We start from the raw sequence: 18,235 nt of genomic DNA on the forward strand, positions 1-18,235 counted from the left end.
GGTCCGTCAAAAGCGCAGAGAGCATCATGAAGAACAAGGAACACACCAGGCAGGTCCGAGATACTGTTGTGAAGAAGTCTAAAGCCGGATTTGGATACAAAAATATTTCCCAAGCTTTAAACATCCCAAGGAGCACTGTGCAAGCGATAATATTGAAATGGAAGGAGTATCAGACCACTGCAAATCTACCAAGACCTGGCCGTCCCTCTAAACTTTCAGCTCATACAAGGAGAAGACTGATCAGAGATGCAGCCAAGAGGCCCATGATCACTCTGGATGAACTGCAGAGATCTACAGCTGAGGTGGGAGACTCTGTCCATAGGACAACAATCAGTCGTATATTGCACAAATCTGGCCTTTATGGAAGAGTGGCAAGAAGAAAGCCATTTCTTAAAGATATCCATAAAAAGTGTCGTTTAAAGTTTACCACAAGCCACCTGGGAGACACACCAAACATGTGGAAGAAGGTGCTCTGGTCAGATGAAACCAAAATTGAACTTTTTGGCAACAATGCAAAACGTTATGTTTGGCGTAAAAGCAACACAGCTCATCACCCTGAACACACCATCCCCACTGTCAAACATGGTGGTGGCAGCATCATGGTTTGGGCCTGCTTTTCTTCAGCAGGGACAGGGAAGATGGTTAAAATTGATGGGAAGATGGATGGAGCCAAATACAGGACCATTCTGGAAGAAAACCTGATGGAGTCTGCAAAAGACCTCAGACTGGGACGGAGATTTGTCTTCCAACAAGACAATGATCCAAAACATAAAGCAAAATCTACAATGGAATGGTTCAAAAATAAACATATCCAGGTGTTAGAATGGCCAAGTCAAAGTCCAGACCTGAATCCAATCGAGAATCTGTGGAAAGAACTGAAAACTGCTGTTCACAAATGCTCTCCATCCAACCTCACTGAGCTCGAGCTGTTTTGCAAGGAGGAATGTGAAAAAATGTCAGTCTCTCGATGTGCAAAACTGATAGAGACATACCCCAAGCGACTTACAGCTGTAATCGCAGCAAAAGGTGGCGCTACAAAGTATTAACTTAAGGGGGCTGAATAATTTTGCACGCCCAATTGTTCAGTTTTTGATTTGTTAAAAAAGTTTGAAATATCCAATAAATGTCGTTCCACTTCATGATTGTGTCCCACTTGTTGTTGATTCTTCACAAAAAAATACAGTTTTATATCTTTATGTTTGAAGCCTGAAATGTGGCAAAAGGTCGCAAAGTTCAAGGGGGCCGAATACTTTCGCAAGGCACTGTATGTAAACATTATTAAAGTGATTAGTGTTCCATTATTAAAGTGGCCAGTGATTTCAAGTCTATATATATAGGCAGCAGCCTCTAATGTGCTAGTGATGGCTATTTAACAGTCTGATGGCCTTTAGATAGAAGCTGTTTTTCAGTCTCTCGGTCCCTGCTTTGATGCACCTGTACTGACCTCGCCTTCTGGATGATAGCGGGGTGAACAGGCAGTGGCTCGGGTGATTGTTGTCCTTGATGATCTTTTCGGCCTTCCTGTGACATCGGGTGAGGTAAAGTATCTGTATGACGGTCCAGTGACTTGGTGAATTGGGACTTAGCCTAGTTATTCAGTTAGACTGTGTTACAAATGCTGTTATTATTTCTAAGTCTAAAGTATCCAAACTATAAAAAAAATACAAATGTGATTGTTCCCTTTAAACACAAAGACCTGTGACAAATTCCAGGTTTGTGAGAACTATTCATATAACTGAATATAAGGCAGATTGCAGTGTATTCCTATGACATCTTGACCCCTTGGGGGAAATAAGCAACACCTCAGGCAATTAAGACCCTTGTAGTCACAGGGCTTAGAGAACAGTGTATAGTCACAGAGTTTACAGATCAGTGTATATATTTAGTGCAGGAGAACAAGACAGCAGCACAGACCAAGCACAGAGTTGAGGTATAACAATGAGTGAGTTATCTTCAGATAAACCACCACAGCAACTGGATGCAGGGACACCAGGAGAACAGGATGGAGCGGAGTCTCTTGACAAAGCAGTGGACGTTTCTCGACCCATCTCTCTCCTAGTTAATTCTGTCAAACTCAGTGATGAAGGCTTGGAGGACTGCATCCCTGCAGAGAGGACTACTCAAGCAAAGATGCAGTCTGTTTTCCAGCAGGTGCGCAAGCAGGTCAAATCCCAGCTGAGCATGAACGTCCCAAGGGATGGCATTCGGGAACTAGTTCAGAAGGTCAAAAGCAGAGAGCTGTAGATGGCATAGGTGAACGGCACCAATGACACTGAGAAGGCAGGTGCAGAATTTTGGAAGACGAGTGTACAGGTGAGATGCATGTCAAAAGGGAGGAGCTTATAGCGTTTTTTCAACAGGAGCTGGAGGCCAGTAAAGAGGTAATGAGGGGTGAGTTTAAAGAGCTTACTGGGCCCTGGTAAGACCAGAGTTCTGAGCAGAACCATGACAAATCTCACTCCCAAGACATGTCCCCCGATTGTCCTCTTGCCATGCTCTAAATCAGAGACCTTGATCTCCTCCATGGAGAACAGTACTCTGCTTCTCCTCAAGGATCCAGACTTCTTTGTTCTCCTATCTCTGAACACCTGTCACGACTTCCGCCGAAATTCGGTCCCTCTCCTTGTTCGGGCTGCGTTCGGCGGTCGACGTCACCTGCCACCGCCGATCCACTTTTCATTTTCCATTTGTTTTGTCTTAGTCTTACACCCAATTACCTGTTCATTATTTAACCCTCTGTTCCCTATGTTTGTTTGTGAGTGATTGTTCTTTGTAAATCGGTCCGTTATTGTGGGCTCGTATATTTGCCTTGTATTTTTGAATTTTGAGTAAAGTACGTTGATTACTCATGTCAGCTGTCCTGTGCCTGACTCTCTTCACCAGCTACACACAGGACCCCATTACAACACATCAGTCCTGTGGACCTCTACCCCTACCTGCCCTTCTCATAAGCTGCCTTATTTGATGTCAGTGCAGCCAGCCACACAGACCTATTGAGTTGGTGGGCTCAACATCAGGTGGGATGCAGTTGTTAACATTATATATTCACTATAAGTGAAATAGTACTTTCACTTATGTTGCAAATAAATGTTGCATATTAGGTTGCATATAAACGTCTACAGAAAATAAAGAAATGCCAATGGCGGAGGTGTTGCTGTTTATATTCAGAACCACAGTCCTGTGAAGCTTAGAGAGGATCTCATGTTAAATACTGTTGAAGTAATATGGCTACAGGTTCATCTGCCTTACCTAAAGCTAATTTTTGTGGGACATTGCTATAGACCACCACGTGTTAACAGTCAGTGTCTGGATAACATGTGTGAAATGCTTGATAATGTATGTGATATCAACATAGAGTTATATTTTCTGGGTGATTTAACTATTGACTGGCTTTCATCAGGCTGCCCACTCAAGAAAAAGCTTCAAACTGTAACCAGTGTCTGCAGCCTGGTTCAGGTTATCAGTCAACCTAAAAGGGTAGTTACAAACAGCACAGGAATTAAATTATCAACATGTACTGATTACTGATTTACTAATGCTGCAGAAATGTGCTTTAAAGCAGTATCCAAATCCATTAGATGTAGTGATCACAATATAATAGCCGTATCTAGGAAAACCTGGGCCTGATTTAGTGTCTCTCACAGTTGAAGTGTACCTATGATAAACATTACAGACCTCTACATGCTTTGTAAGTAGGAAAACCTGCCAAATCAGCAGTGTATCAAATATTTGTTCTCCCCACTGTAACTGCCTTAATGTTGCTGGACCCCAGGAAGAGTAGCTGCTGCTAACAGTTTAATATCATTAGCACAAAACACTTCACAAGGTGAACAATAAACACGGATATATTGTTCAAAACAGCCATTAAAAACAACCCATTGCTCACTCTGCGTTACATCCTTGTTTTCATGTGCAATTTCACGTGTCACAACTCAACCATATTAGCTAAACTGACTGGTCTCCATCATAGAAGGCCCTTTACCATAGACAGCTGTTGTCAGTTGTCTTGACTAATGGTTTTCAGGAATTTCCTTTGTTTACTATATTTTTCTTGTCAAATCTTTTACTTGAAACAGTCAATAAAACTTAGAAGGCAAATATATGTTGTCTTTTATTTCATACAAATTCTGAATTGATGCCAATTGTTAAAATAGCTTAAAATTGGGTATCAGTGACAATGCAAGTTAGCATACACATTCAGTGGTTAGGTTACTAAAATGACAAATACATATATTTTACCCATCAATAACCGATTTCCAAAAGTACATAGGCTGCACCTTTAAAATCCTGTTGATGTGGCATGTGAAAACTGTTGCTGAGTCATCCTCTCATTTCAGGATTATGGGTGGGCTATATATTTAAATAATTTCAGTCAATTGCATTTTAGCTCACCCTTTTCCTAACCAATACCTAATTTTCATAACGGAAAGTAAATTAACATATTTCGTACTGTAGTACCAAAGTTTTCTATAACTGAACCAAGATAGAACAACGCCTGTCGTTTCCAATGGGAACAAACGAGCCATAGTGGTAGAACAAGCAAGGAGGGGGGTAGAGCCAAGCACGAGCTAGTGAGATCCTATTGGTGCTATATTTCCGTTAGGGAACGCCAACTCTGTGAAGTTTGCGTGTGCGACGACTCAATTCACCTTTGCACTCCTTCTAAACAATAAGAATATAGGGTAGGGTATAGTCTTCAAACCTTAGTCAACTCTGTTCATAACAGATTTTAGTTTGGGAACAGAAAACTGTATTGAGATCAAATGTTTCATCGATGAGAAAATGTGCATAATGGCCAAAATTAATCTCGTTCCAGGTTCTCCCTCTGCCCACCAGTGGGCTTCCTTTTCACTACCATATTTGGTAGTGAGTGGAAACACCAAGCGGATGTTTCACATTTATACATCCAGTGAAATTTCTGTCTCATCGTTCTGTCTCATCGTCTCATCTGTGGTACTACGGTGTGTAACCGCAGTCTGAATCTGGAAATTGACGTTGATTGGTTCAAATGGTTTCGCGGCTCGCGCTGAGGGTGCAGGAGGATTTATTTATTCAACTTCTGCTGCCATCTGCTGACTAAAGTTGGGATTTGCAAACTGCTCTGCTACCTCTTTTTGGTCAGCAGATGGCAGCTTCATAAAATACATGTATTTTCATCAACAGAAAAGTTTCTGCTGGAAATGTAATTGGAGTAGGTGTTTGCAATTTGTAGTTTGTATTTGCAACATGAAGTAAAGACTTTATACTACTTTATACTTTATATCGAATCCCCGATGTCGTTCTGCCCCGGAGCAAGGCAGTTAACCCACTGTTCCTCAGGCGCCGAAGACGTGGATATCGATTTACACCATGCCCAAACCGGACGCTATTTAGGCAGCCCCCGCACCTCTCTGATTCAGAGAGGGTTGTGTTAAATGCGGAAGACACATTTCAGTTGAAGGCATTCAGTTGTACAACTGACTAGGTATCCCCCCTTTCCCCATCTGTCCCAAGCTCCCTGCTTGCCTTAGCTCGCACATGAAGCTAACTTACATTGGGGCACCTGTCAGGAAGAAAGGATGGGGGAAGGGGCTATATGGCGGTGGTTTGTTGTCTCTACAGGCCCTAGGATTCACGATGCAGGAGAATGGAAGGGTGCATGTGAGAGGAAGGAGGTGTAGACAGAGCATAGCATCACACCAAGTAATAACTGAGGCAGCTTTGTTCTGTTATATTTGTGTAGCAATGGCCCCTATTGATATCTGCTCAAATCGAGGAAACTGTCAAGGGTACCTGGCAAGGGTTAGAGACAATAATGTTAATGGTGTCGCTTGAGGTCTACAGGGTGAGACATGGTGAGAAATATGGAAGAACACCGATATATATTATAATGATATATCTAAGTCATAGCCTCGGAAGCCCAGGCTTTTCACTTCAACGAGACGAGATATGGAAGGCTGGCCATGTGAGACTATCTAAATCTCCTGAATGAGTCCAATTTGTATATATCAGAACTTATCATTTGAGTTTGGGGACAATTGGTTTAAAGTTTAAAAAATTCAAGAGTTCTCCTTTTTTGAATGTTTTTGCATGATCCGAGCACCTGAATGCATCCAGCTGAACTGGCACTGGGTATGGGCAATGACAGGAGATGCATTTAAGTCTGTAACGGGCATGGGGGGCCGTGTGCCCAGAGGCACCCCTCTCTCACAATGGATGGGATAGAAGATGTTGTGAAGAGAAGCTTTGTACCCCAGGGAGGATGAGCTCTGAGCGCCCAAATCCGGGGGACCATGAGCCGAGCACATTCAGTTCTGGCCAAGGCGCGCTGTCATCGGAAGCATCGCATCTCTGCTAACGATGTCCACCCAAAGCAATGCTAATTAACATCTGTATGCCTTGGTTATTTGACATTTCTTAATATTATAAGGAATCTAGTCATCACTCAGTCATCACTCAGTATAGTTCAGTAATAATAGAAGTCAGCAGGGCTTCAAACATTAAAAAAATATTTTTATGACCAGGTTGATTTTTCATCCATCCCTGCCCAATGATTTTGAAAACCAAGGTGTAAAAACAGGAAAGGTCGCTGAAGACCACATGGTCATTAACTGACAGGATGAGGGATCCAGGCGGCACCGTGTCTGTCCATCCGTATTACCCCGCTTCCCCATTGTTCATTTCCCTCAAACCACATATGCACTTCCTCTTTTTTGAACCTTTTTAACTGCTTATTGATGTTTATTGCAAAGTTAAAACTGATGACAAAGTTATTGGTGTTGTGTTGGTGTTGACGTGTTGTATTGACATGGGAGAAGAGTGATTTTACTGCTCCCTTCCTTCATACAAGAGTTGCTTTCTTTAAAAAAAAAAGCTTTTTTTAATGGGGCATGATTTTTACCTTCTCAATCATATTTGAAAAGTGACAAATATATCAAATTATCAGCAAAGAACACAGATCATCAATGAGTCAAGCTTTATTCTATGCATATCTAATTTGGGCTTTACTAATTATCATACACCCACACCACCAATGGATGATCAGGTCCTATTAAAAGCTCACCCATTAGAAGGACAATGAGGAAGGAAGTCCCCCATTTTGAGGTCAATCAGTGTCACGCCCTCTGTGTTTATATCAGTCTCTTCTACAACACAGCTGTCTCTCAGGAATACACATGTTGTACTCTCTGTTGTGTAGAAAAAGCATGTTATATTTGACTGAGATAGGTAGTTTTATTGCTGAGTTTATGACGCTGCTTAAAATGTAGAGTATTCTACTTTCCTGTAAAATGTCCATCATCAGAATTCTTCTAGAGGTGAACACTATTTACATGTAGTGTTTTATGCTTCACTTATTGTACTACAACATGAAAGGTTCTTAGTCTTCATGGTTTATATCCTCTTATGCACTCGTCGAACTGACTGAAATCCTTCTCACCCAAACAGACCTGTATGATACTGGGTGGAATAAGGTGTGGTCCTGGGCCTGAACAAAACAAGAAGTCAAAACAATGTCGGTCCATTCAGAGAATCGGCTTTAATTAGATACCTGTTTGTGAATTTTCAGCTCTCCCACCCAGTGAAGGCCCAAACGGCCAAACTACCATTATCATTCCAATGCTACGGCCTTACTGTAAACAGTACACATGTCTTGACCATCTGACCTGTATTGTAAAATGTGTTGGTGTAACAGGTTAGTGAGGGCAGGGCACTTCCTGGTCGAGCAGGACAGGTGATTCTGTAATGGATCACTACTCAACACACAGCCTTGGGGCACAGAGACTATCTGGAAAAACAACTTCTTTACATTACACTTCTAGAAAGAAACACAGTACAGTGTACTACAGAGAAAAACAAACAAATAGAGAGAGAGAGTGAGAGATCGAGAGAGGGAGGGAGGAGAAGGGAAGAGAATGGTTCTAGACTGCAACATCATGTGTGTGTATTGGCCATCCAGTGGCCCTCCTTTCCATTGTAATGCAGAAAGACCTGCATTTTTCAATTAGCTCAGAGTACAGGATCTTTAATTGCCATCTTTGTTTGGGTTTAAATCCCAATCATTGAGTGATAGTTGACAATTTGCTGGACATGTTGTGATTTTTTAAGTTCTCCCCCATCCTCTAATAAATTACACTATCTTCATTTTTCAACATCCATTGTCCATTATGGTTTTTATTTTATTCACCATTCATCAAAGCACGAGTGTCTCACAGAGAAGACAGACAGTACCATGACAGTATTATTTAAGAATGGTTATTCCTATCGATCATTATCAATGGAGTTTTGTGTTAATGTTTTGCTCTGCAAACCGATTTCAAAACTATAGTGACATCTATAAATGAAACATTGGGTCATATGAAAAACCTCATCTTCAAATAAGCGACAGGAGTGTTGAGATAAACTTGCGGTATTGATCAACAGTGATAATCTATGCCTGGGGTTCCTTTTGTCCTCTCTGACCTTTCAGAGTGTAGAGAATCGAGTCCAAACTGAGGATAGAGGAGATCTGCCCTGATAGCTCTGTGGATGGATCTGCTCTCGTGAAATGAGTTAAGGTTTGTGCTGCAGTCATAAAATGATTATGAGGGGGTCCTGACAGAGTGGACGTGGACTGTCAGACTGTATAGGGGTTCTGCCCTTTGATCCCAACAGATTGGAACCAGCCAGGTGGATTAACGGGCTCCCACCTGCCTGCCCTTTTGCTGAGGGTTGAAAAATACCAAATGAAATACGAATTTTCTCTATCTGTGTTTTGCTCATCTATGTTTCTCCTCTTTTCATACACTCACAACCAGCATTTTTTTGGGATATGCCACACACAGGTGAGCATGCTGGTTGTGTATCAGAGTCAGGGCTCTGGTGGGAGCATGTGTGCAGAGTGAGTGCTTCATGTACGTTAAGAACGGGGGAGAGTGATCAGAATGCATGCAACAGAGACTGATGTTTCCACACAACACAAGGCAGCTGGTAAGGCTGAAGTGCGTCGGACATAGCTGAACAATTGTTCAAGCACTGCAATGGAGGCTTGCCTTGGAAAATGCCAAATGAAGTTTCCAGAATGTGTAAAGGTATATGTCATGAAATTAGAGGAAAATTATGAAATGTAATCATGAAGACTCAAGCAGAGGATTAAATCTTAGAGGAGATATTAGGATGTTGAACTTTGAGGTTCCAAAATATGAACTGTTCTCAGTGTCAGTTATTTACTTTATCTTTGTAAGCTCTTTGAATATTTATTACACTGTGACACTGTCTGCTCTCGTTTACAGAAGGATAGACGGCTCCTTTGATCTGGGGTAAAGTTGGAGATTGTTGACATTGGTTGAGTAGGTTCCTGTGTTGTTAAAGTGTTTAACCTCAGCTAATGTACTTTTCTCTATTCTATTCAATTTAATTTAAGGGGCTTTCTGCTCGTTACAGTAGAGAAGCAGGGTTGGGTGGGGGGGGGGGGGGTATCTAAAATATCAAAGGATCTCACTTTGGGGGCACCTCTGTGAGAGAAGAGAGAGACAACCCACAGAGTGGAGGGGTGTGTTTAAAGGTTTGGTCAACTGCAAATAACTTGAAATATAGGCTGTACAAGCACTTCTAATGAATTACCAATATGTCCTCATAGAGGATAAAGCTAACTCAATCTTCTAGAGAGGAAATCAGACAGTTTAACCCACCCAGACAGGAAAGGTGTACCTGCTACTTTCTGGGGTCCTCTTCCAGAGCTCAGACTTGGTCATGGCGAGCCCACTTGTTTTGATGGATCAGAGGCTCTATTGTCTAGACTAGCGTGGAGCCCATACACAGACACATTAAGTTATTAACAGTGATGTGTGAGTCCTAATCCTCCAGCCAGATAGGGTTTCCCCTCAAGGACAAGCAGACATCAGGTCCCCCACAAGCCCACAGTCTCCACTCAGCCTGTTTTTATCATTAGCTAGCATACATTTATATAATCACCAATAACACACTACTTGTGCTAGAGATCACAGTCAATATACTGTACTTCCAATTACATCACGCTTCACATCAAACCTGTGGCTTATCTGATGTTAGTTCTATTTTTGAAATGGCCACTCAAATCTTGTTGAATCTGTTGAATCTGACACACTCTGTCATTCTACACTTAGCTTATGTTAACTTTCCATTAGATAGATATCCTGTCCTTTCATTCTTTCTATCTATCCCTCTTTTTCTTTCCCTCCCAAGTGGGACCAAATTGTGTTCCATTAAAGTCCCCCTAACCTGATCCCCTGATCGTGGGCTACAGTAGATCCAGGGTGTTCCAGCTCACAGGTACTCCTCACCCTGTGCTAAGCATGATGACACCCCAGGCCTCTTTGATCTGTGGATGGAGTGGGGGAGGTGGGGGAGGTGAGGGGTCCCTAAACCTCACAGCTGTCCTCACAGCTCACTTTAAATCAAATCAAATCAAATTTTATTTGTCACATACACATAGTTAGCATATGTTAATGCGAGTGTAGCGAAATGCTTGTGCTTCTAGTTCCGACAATGCAGTAATAACCAACGAGTAATCTAACCTAACAATTCCACAACTACTACCTTATACACACAAGTGTAAAGGGATAAAGAATATGTACATAAAGATATATGAATGAGTGATGGTACAGAACGGCATAGGCAAGATGCAGTAGATGGTATCGAGTACAGTATATACATATGAGATGAGTAATATAGGGTATGTAAACATAAAAGTGGTATAGTTTAAAGTGTCTAGTGATACATGTATTACATAAAGATGGCAAGATGCAGTAGATGATAGAGTACAGTATATACATATACATATGAGATGAGTAATGTAGGGTATGTAAACATTATATTAAGTGGCATTGTTTATAGTGGCTAGTGATAAAAAATGTTTTACATCAATTTCCATTATTAAAGTGAGCTGGAGTTGAGTCAGTATGTTGGCAGCAGCCACTCAATGTTAGTGGTGGCTGTTTAACAGTCTGATGGCCTTGAGATAGAAGCTTTTCAGTCTCTCGGTCCCTGCTTTGATGCACCTGTACTGACCTCGCCTTCTGGATGATAGCGGGGTGAACAGGCAGTGGCTCGGGTGGTTGTTGTCCTTGATGATCTTTATGGCCTCCTGTGACATCGGGTGGTGTAGGTGTCCTGGAGGTCAGGTAGTTTGCCCCCGGTGAGGCGTTGTGCAGACCTCACTACCCTCTGGAGAGCCTTATGGTTGTGGGCGGAGCTTGTTCCATTCTCTATGGTAACTTCACCAATGGGTTTTGTGATGTAAGTCTTAGTGTGTACAGACATGCCTTTGGGAAGTGCTTTTTTTAAATGAAAATTAGAGTATTTGAGGAACTGTTTGCATTTTGATATGCCTATGTATGTGTGTAAATGTGTTATGGGCTACATTCTCTGATCTCAGTGTATTTTTTAGAACTTTATTTTGACATATGATACTGTGTGTGCATGTATGTATGTATGTATGTATGTTGAGACGGGTGGACGGATGCTGGGGGGGAAGTAGGCACAGTGTTGACAGGCTGTCGAACGTGTCACATCTCTGTTTACACGCACACATTAATTACTTTGTGTTTCTGTGCACTTGGGTGTGCTCGAAATGTGTATGTGCATTTGTCACAGTGTGGGTGGGATAGGAAAGCAGGGAGATCTGAGGGGAGGTCCAGAGTAGCGGCCTGTCTGTGTTGTGTTTAGTTGTGGGGTGCTCAGATGCTCCATTTGGGTGTGGCAGCTCACACTGATGACACCACTCGAAGACAGACAACTGTTGGACTGGTGGTGAACATCGATTAAGCAGGGTATATGCTGCAGGGTTTTCTCCATTTTGGCAAGGTGACAGGTGACAGCTGTGTGACCGTTGAAGATAAACACAACCGTCCTCCCAAGCAAGCCCCCACCCTGATGAGGCGTTTCTGTTATTCATTGGGTTGGCGTCTTGAACACTGAAAAAAAGGTTGAACAACAACAAAACATGAAGGATTTCATTTAGAACACAGACAAATCTGTCGTTCTGCCCCTGAACAGGCAGTTAACCCACTGTTCCTAGGCCGTCATTGAAAATAAGAATTTGTTCTTAACTGACTTGCCTAGTTAAATAAAGGTAAAAAATAAAATAAATAAATGTAAACATGTATAATGCACCTAAACACACACACACTCACTCAGGCACACGAGCACGTGCTCACGCACACGCAATCACAGCAAGCATGTCTGTGCTTTTAAAGAGCTAACATTTGTGTTTTTGTCACTGGCTTTAGCGTTCATATGCCCACGCTGCCTTGGTCAGCTTGTATTCTGGGTGAGTTATTCCAAAGGGGCCTTACTGGCTAACACCATCAGACAAGCTGTCAGTCCAATTCGTCTCAATAACAACAACAGGTCTGGCCAGTCTTCCATGTGCAAGATTCACTACACCCTATCTTTTTTTCCATTATCCCTTACCAGTCATTTCTTTATAGTCAGCTAATCAGGTGTAAGGATCAATATGCTTAGTCTGTCAAACTTAAATGCTTGAATTTACTTGTGTCCTTTAAGGGATGAGGTTATGGCATAAGGACAGAATAACAATCATACGTGATTTATTTCATGCTTTATCATTGTCAAATATTTTCCATTTCCCCAGATGGTAAACGGGTAATATGATCTCTCACACACACAAAAAGATGAATTACTTCTCTCTCTCACTATTTCACATATGTAGTTTGTTTTGGCTGTGTTAAAGGATAAAATATGACAAAACTGTAAATATATGATCCTTTCCAATAACTCTCTATCTCTCTGTCTGTCTCCCCCTCTGATCACCCCAGGAAGAGTCCTCCGCTCTTATCACCGGCGTCTGTTGGTTTGAGCATCTGCAGACACCCCACTCCTCCTCCCACCTCCTCCCCACTCAGTGCTTCTAACTGCAATCTCTTGTCAACCGGGACAAACATTGACTTGTCCTGCAGCCCAACTTCTGCCAGGATTAGGAACCTAGACCCCCTCTTCCATCCAATCTAAACTCAGTGATTATGTCCAACAGAGCTCATTACTGTCAAATCAAAGGGCCCCTTAGAGGAGTCACTCATTGGTAATTACCCCATTATTCAGCCAACATGTGGGGGCTTGGCCTGCAAACAGTGCTGCTCAGTGAATACAGCCCAGTCCAGTAGAACTGGAACTAGAGGTTCCCCTACTGGTGCTATGGGGTAGACGGTGATTCACGATGTGACAATATTTGTTTTTATTTGTATGGCATGATACATGTGGTCCCTGTATTTTTTTGTTATTCGTTATTCACTGTGTATTTATTCCTTATGTCACTATATATACAGTACCAGTCAAATGTTTGGACACACCTACTCATTCCAGGGTTGTTCTTTATTTATTTTTAAATTTTCTACATTGTAGAATAATAGTGAAGTTGTCAAAACTATGAAATAACACGTTAAATAAATCAAAAAGATTTTATATTTGAGATTCATAAAAGTAGTCACCCTTTGCCTTGATGACAGCTTTGCACGATCTTGGCATTCTCTCAACCAGCTTCATGAGGTAGTCACCTGGAATGCAATGTATTTTCTTCTTAATGTGTTTGAGCCATCAGTTGTGTTGTGAAAAGGTAGGGGTGGTATACAGAAGATATCCCTATTGGTAAAAGACCATGTCCATATTATGGTAAGAACAGCTCAAATAAGCAAAGAGAAACAACAGTCTATCATTACTTTAAGACATGAAGGTCAGTCAATCCAGAAAATGTCAAGAACTTTTAAAGTTTCTTCAAGTGCAGTCGCAAAAACCATCAAGCGCTATGATGAAACTGGCTCTCATGAGGACCGCCACTGGAATTAGATTTTTTAATTGAACCTTTAATTGAACCTTTATTTAACTAGGCAAGCCAGTTAAGAATAAATTGTTATTTAAAATGACGGCCTACCCCGGCCAAACCCTAAACCGGACACTGGCCAATTATGCACCGCCCTACAGGACTCCCAATCACAGCCTGTTGTGATATAGCCTGGAATTGAACCAGGGTCTGTAGTGACACCCCTAGCACTGAGTGCCTTAGACCGCTGTGCCACTCGGGAGCTCAGAGTTACCTCTGCTGCTGCAAAGGATAACTTATTTAGAGTTAACTTTACCTCAGATTGCAGCCCAAATAAAGTTCAAGAGTTCAAGTAGCAGATGCATCTCGAAATCAAATGTTGAGAGGGGACTGCGCAAATCAGGCCTTATTCTACAATGTAGAAAATAGTAAAAATAAAGAAAAACCCTTGAATGAGTAGGTGTGTCCAAACTTTTGACTGGTACTGTATATGTATGATTAAAAAATTGTTTTTACTCTGCATTGTTGGAAAAGGACAAGTAATTAAGCATTTCACTGTTAGTCTACACCTGTTGTTTACGAAGCATGTGACAAACAAAATATTTGATGTAATAATCTCTAGACATTGTTAAGTACTACCCTTTTTTTCAAACCTCTGCATGGAATATACGTTCGCAGGAGAAATGTTTTTTCCTTATCTTTCAGATCTGTATATTGGTTTTGATTGAATAGGGTCTAGTGTTTGGTGCAGGGCTGTAAACCAAGAGGAAGACATTCATGGCAGATCTGTATATTGGTTTTGATTGAATAGGGTCTAGTGTTTGGTGCAGGGCTGTAAACCAAGAGGAAGACATTCATAGCAGAGCTGCAGCCCTCTGGGCATCCTTATCACTGAAAAAACAGGATGATGTTGAAATCCTATACTCTCTGATGAAACTAATGTGAAAGTTCACATGTGCAGAATGAATGAAGCATTAACACACCATAACGATTAATCATGAATTTCCTCAAAGACTGAACTTTGTGTGTTACTTCAAACAGAACCAAAGTTAAAGAGAATACACATACCCCTATTCCTTGAGATAACATTCTACATAAAGATCAACAAGGAGATCCATTTCATAGATCATATTTCTTTAATACAGTAGTTAGTTACACAGATGCCAAAAACATATATGCATTACAATAAAAAATTCATGAAGTCCCCTTTCCTCCCCGGCACCAGAGGGCACTGTAAAGCCCCCACCCACTTCCCTGACAACATTTGTCAGCTGCCATCTGCCTGTCTGCCCCTGTCTCCTCATCAAACTCTGTAATTAAGCTGCAACACCTTTCCTCCTCTTACACCCCCCCCCCCCCCCTCTGCCCAGTCTCCTACCTTCACAAACAACAACCTGAAGAAGATATGGTCTCTTTGCAAACACATTTTCCCCTCTTTTACATTTCATTCATTTAACAAGTGCTTGTAATAAAACAAAATATCAACACATCTGAAACAGCAAAAGTATGAAAATACTGTACATTTGTGATTTACCCAGTGTAAACAGGTTTGCATGTGATATACATAACAACAACAGAAAAAACCCTCTGGTCCCTTATACAGTAAAGAATAACAGGGAGAAGAGGAAAAATAGAGTCCGTCTGAAAAGTATATTTACCTTTCTGAGACGTTGTGGGGGGAAAAAGCAGCTATATGGAGCTCAGCCAACTCTCCCCAGCTTCAGAGTCCAGTCCAGGGGTTAGAGGGAACCTTTGTAGGGCTGAGGACTCCCTGGGCTTCTCCCCTACCCACTGAAGCACCCGTTGGGTTGAAATGGGTGAGAAATGTACATATACACAAGAATGAAAACATACTGTATATGCAAACCCATGTTTCGGAAAACAAAGTCATTGTTCATTGTCTGTTACACCTTAAAAGCATTTGAATAACGGACACCAAAAAACTGTGTGTTTACCAGTCAGTGTTCCTGTGGTGGCAGCAGGGAACCAGCCAGCAGTCCCACTCCACCTATCCCTCCCCTCTCTTTACACTTTGGTGGCCAGAGACTGTATCTCTGACTTCTGTGTCTGGGCGCTGAGCGTGGAGGACATGGAGCTCATCTGTCCATGCATGGCCTTCTTCAGGTTGAGCAGGCACAGGCACTGGGAGCGGAAGCGCAGGTCGAAGAAGGCGTACAGGAAGGGGTTGAGGCAGCTGTTAACATAAGCCAGGCAGGTAGCATAAGGATGGGCCACCAGGAGGAAGCGCTCAAACCCACAGGAGCTGGGAGACAGGTTCAGGTAGGAGAGGGCGTCCATGCTCTTCAGCAAGTGGAATGGGGTCCAGCAGATGGCAAATACAACCACCAGGGTGGTGATGATCTTCAGCAGACGACGCTTCTTCTGGTCCTCCTTGCGCAGGTTGTTAAAGTGACGCGTGACGGTGCAGCCGATGAAGCAGTAGAAGATGGTCATGGCCAGGAACGGCAGGAGGAAGCCCAGGGCAGAGGACGACAGGCTGAGTCCTGCGATCCACAGGGACTCATGCCTCTCGTTTAGGGTGACCAGGCTGAAGTCCATGGCACAGGTGGTGCGGTTGCTGTTGATGTCGTCCACGGTGGTGCGGAAGAGCAAAGTGGGCACAGCCAGCAGGCCTGAGAGGAGCCAGATGGCCCCCAGGGAGGCCAGCATTGTGCCCCGCGACCGCAGCCGGCTGCTGGACAGAGAGTGGACGATAGCCAGGTAACGGTCAAAGCTCAGGCAGGTGAGGCAGAAGACACTGGCGTACATGTTGACCAGCACCACGTAGCTGCTGATCTTACACAGGGCCACACCAAAGGGCCAGTGGTAGCCCAGTGCTGTGTACACAGCCCAGAGGGGCAGAGTGATCACAAAGGTGAGGTCAGCCAGGGCCAGGTTGCCTATGTAGACATCGGCTGCTCGGCGCTTGGACTTGGACCTCCAGACGGTGAAGATGACCACTCCATTCCCAGACAGGCCCAGGATGAAGATGAGCATGTAGAGGACAGGGATAAGGGAGTAGGATGGCTCCCACTCAGAGTAGTCACACATAGTTTCGTTGTCACCATAATCATAATCATAGGTATCTCTATACTCCACAGTGGGATCCATGTTCCAAGTCATGAGTATGAAATGGAAAATAATTTCAAACTTTTAAAATCCTTTCTGTACAGTCCAGAGCTGGTTCAGTAAAATTCAAACAAACCAAATGTCAACACTGAAAACTAGAAAAAAAGTCACGTTTAAGGAATGGTCCCCATCAGTCACTGGAGGAGAGCACAGGCAGTATGAGTGAGTGGTGCAACGCTGCCTGGCTTTTTAAACTCGGTGCTCCACACCCCTAGTTCCCTCCCTCCCAGGACGAATCCCCCTCCCCCATGAAACACTTAGCCCTGCACCCCCTCCTCTCACCTCTCTCTAGAGCAGCACACACCAGCCTTTATCCAGTTGCGATGAATCATGAAGCACGTCTGGCTTTATTCATAGCATTTGAAAATGGAATGGGAAAATATAAACTTCAATTGTCTCCCTAAAAAGTGATCTATTTTGAAATATTCTTGAAAACATTATTGTAAAGAATTTTCATCACTTTCAGTTACGATCATTGATGCTGAATAACCTTTCATTTTCAAAATAGTGCAGAAAACCCCCACATGTAAAATAATGCAACTAGACAAGCTTGTGAGACACTAGACAATTAGCTCATAGAGAAAAGTGTTACATTCAATGCAAATGTTTTTTTAAATAAAAACATAAAAAAACATGTGTTTGGTGCACCAAGCTGCCTCTGCTTTAAATTCAACAATAAATCAAACACACCTTTTCAATGCTTTTCAATTGATTTTGAGAACTATTGCTCAATCTTAAGGGTTCATGGCATGTCTGGACAGGCAAGTTTTGTAATTCACAGATTAACTACTAAATTACAATGTCAATGCCTCAATGCTAAAAGTAAATGCCTGGAGATTTCCTAACCTGATGGTCTTGTCACTTACATTTGGTTCTCAACGTGTTCTATTTAAAATGTAATAAAGTGTAACAATTTAGAAATAGGGTAATTAAAATATGACAATAATAAGGAATACTATTCAGCTGCCAATGCAACATGCAGAGCATCGGTGTGTTTTGATAAAAACATCAAATGGTAATTAGATTGATAGGCGGGCACTTTAGAATTGGTTAAACGGGTTTAATGATTAAATTAAATGTAAACAGACAGCTCAAGGGGTGTGTGAATTAAATTCTCACTCGGGATTAATTTCCATGATAAAAAGAAGAAAGGAAATGTCACATTCGGTTTAACTTGCTTTACTTTGATCGTGGTTGGCCTATAGGTTTAACTTGCTTTACTTTGATCGTGGTTGGCCTATAGGTTTAACTTGCTTTACTTTGATCGTGGTTGTCCTATAGGTTTAACTTGCTTTACTTTGATCGTGGTTGGCCTATAGGTTTAACTTGCTTTAC

At 42.3% G+C, this 18,235-nt stretch overlaps 1 protein-coding gene across 1 annotated transcript; it reads right to left on the reverse strand.

Moving 5' to 3' along the window:
* Nucleotides 1-14,888: 14,888 nt before the first annotated feature.
* LOC139411991 (apelin receptor A-like) lies at nt 14,889-17,038 on the reverse strand. Its single transcript, XM_071158761.1, has one exon. The coding sequence runs from the start codon at nt 16,892-16,894 to the stop codon at nt 15,797-15,799; it is 1,098 nt and encodes a 365-aa protein (XP_071014862.1). The 5' UTR covers nt 16,895-17,038; the 3' UTR covers nt 14,889-15,796.
* Between the last annotated feature and the right edge of the window lie 1,197 nt (nt 17,039-18,235).

The sequence above is a fragment of the Oncorhynchus clarkii genome, chromosome 6 (assembly GCF_045791955.1).
Source record: "Oncorhynchus clarkii lewisi isolate Uvic-CL-2024 chromosome 6, UVic_Ocla_1.0, whole genome shotgun sequence".
Classification (NCBI taxonomy): Eukaryota; Metazoa; Chordata; class Actinopteri; order Salmoniformes; family Salmonidae; genus Oncorhynchus; species Oncorhynchus clarkii.